At 39.3% G+C, this 9,386-nt stretch overlaps 1 protein-coding gene across 1 annotated transcript; it reads right to left on the bottom strand.

Moving 5' to 3' along the window:
- Window positions 1–3,056: 3,056 nt before the first annotated feature.
- Nmt (N-myristoyl transferase) lies at window positions 3,057–8,073 on the bottom strand. Its single transcript, XM_043424761.1, has 7 exons — window positions 7,919–8,073; window positions 6,621–6,901; window positions 6,270–6,480; window positions 6,070–6,186; window positions 5,618–5,969; window positions 5,214–5,477; window positions 3,057–5,018 (listed from the first exon to the last, which is right to left on the bottom strand). Exons 1-7 carry the CDS (start codon window positions 7,993–7,995, stop codon window positions 4,860–4,862), a joined length of 1,461 nt encoding a protein of 486 aa, XP_043280696.1. The 5' UTR covers window positions 7,996–8,073; the 3' UTR covers window positions 3,057–4,859.
- Window positions 8,074–9,386: the final 1,313 nt, after the last annotated feature.

Below are 9,386 nucleotides of genomic sequence, written 5' to 3' on the forward strand. Positions count from 1 at the left end.
AACAGATGCACGAACGACCATTGTTTGACGACTCCAAGTCGTTTCCGCATTATTTTCAAAGGACGCGCGCTCGTTTTGCTTGCCTTCGCGTTTCATCTGCTATTCTCTCTGTTTGCGTATGCCTGTTTGTTCGAGAATTAAACGCGGGCAGGATGCAGATAGGGAGTTCATTGAAGCAGCTCGATTATTTCGGCACTCCGAGCACCGAATCCCCCAATGACGCTGGACCATTTTTGGAACTAATACAAACTATTCGCTCTCGTTGAAAACGTAGACAAATTGAGCTCCAAACGCGGACCGTACCGGGACGAACGTAACTTCAAACGGATGCTCTATTAATGCGTTTGTACCTACGGTCGTTGAAAACAACTCGAACTGGTAACCATGTGATTGTCACTTTGACTCACGCACTGACCTCTTTTACTGGAATTCCTTGAGGACCGCATCGCTCTTATCGCAATATTTTGTACTCACTTTTCCTAATGTACCTTCATTTTGTAACGGGAACAAGTTTTTGAAGTGCTCTTTAAATTCTTAACGCACTATCAAAGCAGAAGAAATTATTCTTTGTACTCCACTCAAGAGAAATCAATTTTTCGAAAACGATTTTGTTGAGCAATATTTTCGACGATTACATCATAAAATTTATTTCGTATTTTTTCTTTCAACTGCGTTATTACGTAAAAACTTTAATAAATATGGTCTGCACACAATACGGTCCAATTTATGTTTGTTTTAATTATTGAACTTTGATTTCGGTGAATCGAATAAATTGCCAAGTCAAATGGAGCGTGTGATTTTTCATTATGAACGCAAGACATACGCTCAGAATACGTCAAATATTTTCCATTAGACTGAAATTTAGTTGATACAGCTGCGCTACCTGAATATCATTGATCGAACGCGAATCGTTTTCTGGAGATAAAAGTTTTCAAAGGTGGGAAAAATCGTTTGGGCTTTTGAAACGAACATATAGTATATTACACACCTAGGGAGGGAAAATAGACTACTTCAAACCGCGGGCAGAATTGTCACCCGAGCCGAAGGCGAGGGTGATAAGCACGCGGTTTGAGGTGGTCTAATTTCACTCCCGTGGAGTGTATACGATTTTTCTGTCCGACGCAGGCGGAATGCGGCAACTTCGGCCCGCGCAGCGGGCCGAAAGTTGCCACTTTCCGCCCGGAGGGCTGAAAAATATTTTTCTTTCTAATCGATTTGGAAGAATAATGAAAAACGCGGTTCGAGCAAACATCCGACTCCAGACTCGAATTCTTGGTTTAACCTGTGCGGTGTGACCACGGATCTGTCGAGCATACGTACCAACCCGCAGTAGTGTCATTCGAAGTTTTACGATGTCAAACTTCCTCACAAGCAATCCGAAAGGATTTCATGACCAGAGTTACTTGGACCGGCGACCTCGAAGAGTCCAATGTAGTGGATGCTAAAAATCGTATTTCCAGGAGTCAATTTTGATCATTCGTTCTGCTGATTGGTTCGGTGTTTTTATTACAGAAAATTTTCACGATATAACTGAACTTTGATGTGTGAACTTTCGAACCAATAAAAACGTCCACATTACTGCGGTACGTTTCTTCCTTATGCGAATATTCCGGAAGAGCTTCGAGGACACACCTCACCTCCGGGTTGCAATGAAAAGTGCTCGCACCTGTCGTCATTATTGCACACGATAAAAATGATTTTTTTTCGAGGACACGGAGATTCAACGGAGTCACGGAAGTTCGAGAGAACTCCGCAACGCCGGGATGAGCGTGACGACAAAAATGTATGGGTTTTGGGTGCAAATCCACCAGTCCGAAGAATATTAAATAAAAAATGGTGAGGAGAATCGAAAAAGTAGATTTTTCGTTACTCCAGCTCGACCCATAACAAAAAAGGAAACTTGAGCGAAATCTTGTAATTTATCACCCTAAACACATCTCGGATTGTGCCCTCATTAAACTCAAATTTCTCCCTTTTCCGCGAGGCTCTTTTTTTCATTTTCGTTTCAAGAGAATACGTTACCAGATTGAATCGGAGTCATTCTTTTTATCATTTTGTTTTTTTACTCTCTTATATCCACGAAGAGTGATGCAAACCTCGACACGTGGTGAAAAGGAAAGGTCTACGAACTTGAGCAAGGAAAAAACGGCCATGATGTTTCTCTCCGATGTCTCCGTGCTTATCTCGTTCGTAACACCCAGCTTAGCTAACGAGAGATGCAAATTTGTGGCGTTCTCTCGTCACTCTCGAGTCAACAGTCACGCTGCGGGACACTCGCCTCGCTGTCACTTTTTTTATCGCCTCGAAAAACCTCGTCTATCACCGCGAATGTTACGATCCAGCAAGCCATTGTACTTTTTTTTTTTTATTATTTGTTTTTTATCATCGCGAGTAAAACTCTTCACGAAGAGAAGCTTCCGGTTCTCTTCCCACCAAACCCACCAAAGATTCTAATAACTCATTTTTTATTTTTAGAATTCATAGACAAATTTCCACGCCGTTCGTTTTTCCGAGGTCAGGTTATATCGCTTCCCTTTTTTATGCTTCATTCTGCTTAATTTTTTTACTTTTCCCATCGAGAGGAATCACACTTTATCACGGAAAACACATTTTTTGGAATGAAGAATTCATGCTTAATTGAGAGTTTCGTGAATTTTGTATGATGCTTTGAATTCTCAAGCTAACAAAATGAGGACTGGATGAAATTTGCTCTTGCGTTTTTCGACGCTTTATTTTCGCTGACACGGTTTTTAACAAACGAGTCGAGATATAATTGGAAAAGCCTCTTGCCTCGTGGGATCGAACTCAAGAATTTATTGAATGCATTCGAACTTCAGTCTATTGAAATTTGAATGAGATTGCGATGTGAATAAAACAGCTCTCCGTTCAAATCGGTTGAAAAAAAATTGTGACAAAAATGTAATTTCAATCTGGCTGAACCACCGCGATCTCAATTGCTTCATTTTCATTTGAACGTTCGTGGGAAGTCGAGTGTGTATCAATGTGAATTGGGATGGCATCGTGTCGCAGGTAATCACGGAAAATAAATCAAACAATTTTTTACGATTTCAATCTTTAATGAATACGAAGTCTAAGGCATTTGCTTAGATTTTTTCGAATCATAGGAATCATCTAAAATTTTGATGTCATCTAGACCCAACCTTCACGAACCGGTTTCCTAATTTTTAGTTCGATTCGCTACGTAGTTTGTTAGATGATTGGAAAAATCGGTCTTTTATTTTTGCACGTGACGTCTGTATTGAAACAAGCGGGTAGGGTTTTGCCCAAATTTTTTATCACAAGTGCCAGAAGGATCTTGGGATTATTCATTGAAAACACTCGTACAAACAGAACAATCGTAGAATTAAAAAATGTCCATTTTGTGACAGCTCGGGTTCGAAAATATCGACTCACAACGAACAATACGTCATACATTTTTGAAAGTTTTCGAAAACATTTGAAAACGCGGTTCTCAGAGTAAAAATTTTGGAAGGAAGTTTGTTTGAGTTCAAGTATTGCGAGGAGTTGTAGTAATTGAATTTTTACATCGAATTATACCAATTTCATTAGATATTCTAATATTGTGACAGTTTGACAACGCTTCTAGCACGGACTGATCGAGGCCCTCTAAAAGTTTCTATCTGATGGAATTGGTTTTGTTGTTGGTACGCTTCTGTCAAAATCTCCAGTTCATACGTGTATCTACAGGAACACCTTAATGCAGATTAACATGATTGCAGAATTTGTCGATTCTTAGCTGGAGTTGTTTATTGAAAAAATAAAAAGCCGCGGAAGTGGCTCGACGCAGAGTATTAAAAGAAAACGAACGCGATCCCTGCCGTACGTACTCGAATATGATGCTTTTCGAAATTTTCGTTTTCATTAACATACAATTGAAAATGAATTTTGAAAAGATCAGATATTGCAACTTTGGACTGAAGTTTGTTCGGAGTATTTGAGAGCCCACGCGTACGTTGAGGCTCAACAATTTATAGGAAAAAAAAAACTTGATTTGTATCGATCGATATTTCGATGCGTTATTTGTTATTTCCACATTAAAGCTTCGTCCTCATGATAATAAAAGCATCATGATATTTGAAGTTGCAACGTAAGAGTAGAGAATAAATAAATGGGAATGAAATAAATACTTGGCACGTTTATTAATGGGAAATTGAGTGGAAGATGACGAGATAATCGGTTGGGGAAAGAATAAAATTCGAAGGAGTAATCATTTCGAAATGGCTATCTCTCAGTCTGGCTGAGAAACAAAACAACGATTAAATTTGAATTAGATTTTTTTAAATATTATTATTATCATCATCATAACCGGATTATCTTGGTATTTTTTGCTTTCTCTCTTTTTTCGTTCGTCAAAAACGGTTTCGAGTGAATCTCGCACTCTTGTTGGGGTATCTACGACGATTGGGATACACGATCGATCACAAGACAATCACGTCATCAAGTTTGCGTCATTTTTCTTTGTTTCTCAACGTGTTTTTACCGTATTAAGATTTGTTTCGAGTTCCTTCACCAATCGGTTTTCCATTTTTTTCTCCAATATACGCAATTATAGGAATTTTGGTCTTGTATAATTGCCATTATTTTTTGTTCAATCGTTCTTAAAAGCCACGATGCCAAAGACGATCCTTGTCACCGTGGGTATTGTTTTTCTGCGCATTTCATAAACTCAGCGCGAATCGTGTCTTCACGGAAAAATTGTCTAAAACACTATCGAGCGAGCTTGATCGACGCGAGGGCAAAATACAAATTAAAAACAAAAAAAATCCCGAGACATTCATTTCTTCAACCATCGTTTCTTCTTTCTTCTTTTCCTCCTCTTGTTTTCTCGCTATCTCTCTTTACTGGAGTACCAAGCCAATCTTGTGCGGTTGCATACTCGGACAACGCCAGTTGTACAAGTAGTACTGCAAATTACCGTCGCCTATTCCGAATTTCAGCGTTTCCAAGAATTCTTTGTTCTCCATCAGGTCCAATGCATTGAACACGTCGAAGCCCAACTGTAATGTTTATTTTTGAATACGTTATTTCATTTCCTGTAACTTCAGTTGACCATTTGACACGGTGTGGCTTGTCAAATAGTCAATAATGCAAACTTGAGTCCTTGAAAAGTGCGTTTTCGTTTTTAACTTTCACAGCAAGTACGGCTGTAGCGTTCTTAACTAGTCTCTGGTAAAAAGAAAGAAAAAACTTACGTTTCTTGCCGAAATCAAAGCATCCGTCATGAGCTCAACCCATGGAGTGACGGTAGAAACGTTATAAAAACTGTAAGCTGCTTTGAGTGTTTTGTGCGTAGCATGATGCATAACGGAACTCGGTAGTGTATAATAACTGACCATATCCGTTATCTTTCCGTCGTTTTCAACGACAAAACTATTTATAATGCCATTTTGGGGCAAAAACCAATGGTGAAATTCCTCTACGGTGAAGACTGGTGCGAGATCGAATTTTTCCAAGTACTTGAGCGCCAACGTCGAGCGCGAACCGGAAAAATAAAAATTTCGATTAGCACTGAAGCTACGATTGAAATTCATACGCTCTCTTAGTGACCCATTGAAATTCGCATTCGCAAAAATTCGAATGGAATCAAGTAACGTACTTCACCCAAAATTTTATGAGCTTGTGGCACATCCGTGTACACCATTTTCCTGAATCCAGGCACTTTGGTGTTCTCCGGCAATTTGTAAAGCTTTAATGTCCTTTGCATCGTCATATTGCGCGACAAATGAGAAAATTTAATCTCAATGAGTTTCTTTGGATTGAGTGAACGATGCCAATAGCGACACGTAGCAATGGGCTTTGGTAATACAACACCCGCGGTATATACTGCTTGGAATATACCCTGTAGATTCACCCGCCTCGTTATCTCGCGAATCAAAACTGGTGCTACCCGCTTCGATCGTAATTTCTTGTGAACGCAGAGAAAATTGATGTCTACCATTTTTTGTACGCTGCAAGATAGAAAGACATGAAAAAACAATGTGAAATTCGATGTTTCGAATTCAAAATCAAGTCAAGTTTTGAAATGAAAAGTAATGAATATTGGCTCACTGATTGTAAACGCGCTGCGTTGCTGGTATGGCCGAGATAAATCCAACCAATCGGCCACTTTTAGTGACCCGAACACCGCAGTGCCATTCCTTGCACCAGCCAGGTGGTTGGAGCGCCCTGCAATGGGTTTTAACGTTATTTTAATTCACGCTTCAAGTATATTTAGCGATAAATTCGATGAAGATTCTTTAGTTGCGTACCATTTCAAGAAATCCGGTGGGTAGTCGAACCTAAACATGGCGTCATCGTCCTCGACGTAGTTTTCGGAGAGAAGGGAATAGAGCTCGGCAAGAACGAGCGGATCGTCGAGATTTAGAGTGTCCCATTGGAAATCTGCTGGCAGGGAATAAGGCTCGGCTCTCACGGAAGGATTGTCAGGCTCGATCGGTTCGTTCCTCTCTATCTTCTCGTCTGTTAAAAATAACGATTTTTCTTTATTCTCGTATATTATTCAAGGAATTTCGTACGTTTCGATTCAACGTACTAAACGTCAACGATGGGCAAATGATACTTTATGAATGAGATACAAGCTTAAGAAAAATGCAACCCACCCATTTTCGGCACTGGTTGAGTGCTCCAAAATTGGTAAGCCTTTTGCATGGCTTCCTCCTGAGTTTTCGCAGGTTTATGCTGTATGTTGAAGACTTCCATGGCCAATTTTATATCCTTTATCGATATATTTATCGTTGCCGGCAAATCGCCATCTTCGGTTGCCGTTGCTCCGGCAATTCCTCCGCCTCCGGCGTGGGGCACGAGTTCATTGTGATTTTCGGACGTCGAGGTCGAGTTCGCTGGAGGCTGGGTCTTCTTCTTGCGATCGCGTTTTTTCGAGCTTTACAAAGTAGATTCGTGTTATTTATATTTTTTCATCGAGTTTTATTTTTAATTTGTGACAGAATTTCGACAAAACGAAAGAATATTTATTCGTCGTTTTTCAGTGCAAACTCAACCAATTTGTTCGGTCACGAGCAGCGTGCCATTTTTCTACCAACTTTACACGTACAATTTTCAATTTTCTTACGTGAACAAATAACAGTATTCGAAGCTCGCCACGAGAAAAAATAAACATCAAAATCATACTGCAGATCTTAGTATGACTCGTTAAAAATTGAATAAAGGTCAAAAAGAAACGGATGTACGTAACTAGTCAAACGAGCGGTATGATTATTTTGGCATATCATTGGTTCAAACCGACGAAACGAGGGATCTCGGGACACATTAACGACTGATGAGATCGTAATTTTGCTCAAATTACAGTGACCGTTCTCTACATAACCTATGCATCAAGTATCAACGTACGTATTTTAACAACGTGTGCGATACGAGCTTTGAAAAAATGATGGATAATGTTGGCGAAACAGAGAAAAAAACAAAACAGAGTGTGTAGCATTATTGAATATTTTAATCATGAATTATGGAAATCTATGCAAAAATAATGAAATTGGCAACAAGGGAAAAAAGCACGAGGTGGACGACGCTAGTCAAGAGAAAAAAGAATTGTGTTTATTTGTGTAGGCGTTGTCAAAGCATCGCTGCATTGGTTTTCATTCATGAGATTACGTTACGGAGCTTGTTGAATATAAATGAAAAGATGTTTGTATTCGAGTTTTCGATCGTTTGGGCGATAACAAATAACAAGGGCTCGTTCTCAATGCAACTATCGGGTCTGTGGTCAGTAAACGTTGTCTCGTCTTCGTCTTCGTCGGACGGGAAAAGGGGCCGGTCGACCTTCGCGACCTCGTGGACTTGAGATTTATGAGAGATGTAAATATTAACGTTGCAAGATGAATGTAAAGGGGATCGAGAAAGTTCGAGGTAATCGTGTTAAATTGTTATTGGCAATGCTTACCTTTTGCTTTTGACATCCTTCTCTTGATTATCATCCTTCTGGACTTCTCGCTCAGCGATCCGACTCTTCTCCTCCATTTTAATATAGACTCTGGTTTGGCGCAAGCGCCGGGAACCCTAGCGACGTCTGATGTCGATTGAGAAAGGCTTCGTCCGCTAGCCCCGTTCCCGGAAAACCGCGGGATTTGCCACGAGCTTTTTATGACAGCTGTGAGATGGCGCCACGTCATTGTTTTCCCAGCCGTTTATTTCCCCGGCCTGATTACCTTCGATCGGTAAGAGTGCCAACACTCATAATAATTTACAGAAAAAAGCATAAACTCAACGACTTCGGTATATAATTCATTACACAATAAATATAAGATCAAATCTTTTGATGCAAATGAAGACTCCGCCAATTTCCCCCCCACCCCGAGTTCATCTTCCCCTCGTGCTATTTAAAAGTTATAATCTCCTCAAGCCTTTATCTTTCGGAGTATGCAAATTCTCTTTCATTTGAAATTCAATTTCTCTGATTTATGTTAAACATGTAAAAACCTACACAAATATATACGCGAAGAAATTTCAAACATTAAAACACTATAACCTCGTACGTAAACATCCGAGGGGCGTGTACTTGGGTCAGAGCCCTCCAAAAAAGGGTTCTTCCTGCTTATTTCCTCCCAGCCTTGACGAAATAAATCTTCCCCAACCTTCTACATCCCTTTCAAGAATTTCAATGCTACCAAAAAATCTCCAAATTACAAAAATTCCCTTCCATTTGCAATATTTTCATTTTTAAACTCCCGAGTTGCTGTCTCACGAGCACCACAATTTTTTTCTCCCCACAAATTTCCTCATTACAACCGATAAACAAAAAACTCCAAAAAGTCGAGACTCAAAAGAAAATCTTTCACTCCAGAACCACCTTTTTTTCGACTCTCCAAATATTTTCTATTCCTCACATCGAGCATTTCAATTCCATCCATAAACATTCGGTATGACAAGTATAATTAATCTTTATTTCATTACCAACAGTGTGTTTACATTATGCCGAAACAATGTATAGTGTCTATATCGTAATATAATATATATTTACGCATATATATTTATATATATATACTTTTTTAAATTGTATTTTATATATACATATATAAATATGTATAATAATAGTATAATAATCGTAATAGCAATAATAGTCTGTATTAGGCGAGTCAATAGGTATTTATGTAAACAGCTTAAGGTATGTGTCGCATTGCTCGTCGATAATTTCTCGATTCGTCGAGGCTTCCCTCACACTTTTGGGTCGAGCATATGCTTCCATTCATTTCACGCTTGAGATGAGCCCGTAATGATGATAAAGGTACGTGTATCCGTTGCGTGTGTGTGCGTGTGTGTGTACATTGTTAAATACACGTGACGCGCATTTGTCGATGTGTCACGTATAATAATAACAACATATGGACACTTGTATTTCAACAATAAAATAA

This window comes from Venturia canescens, chromosome 7 (genome assembly GCF_019457755.1).
Source record: "Venturia canescens isolate UGA chromosome 7, ASM1945775v1, whole genome shotgun sequence".
Taxonomy (NCBI): domain Eukaryota; kingdom Metazoa; phylum Arthropoda; class Insecta; order Hymenoptera; family Ichneumonidae; genus Venturia; species Venturia canescens.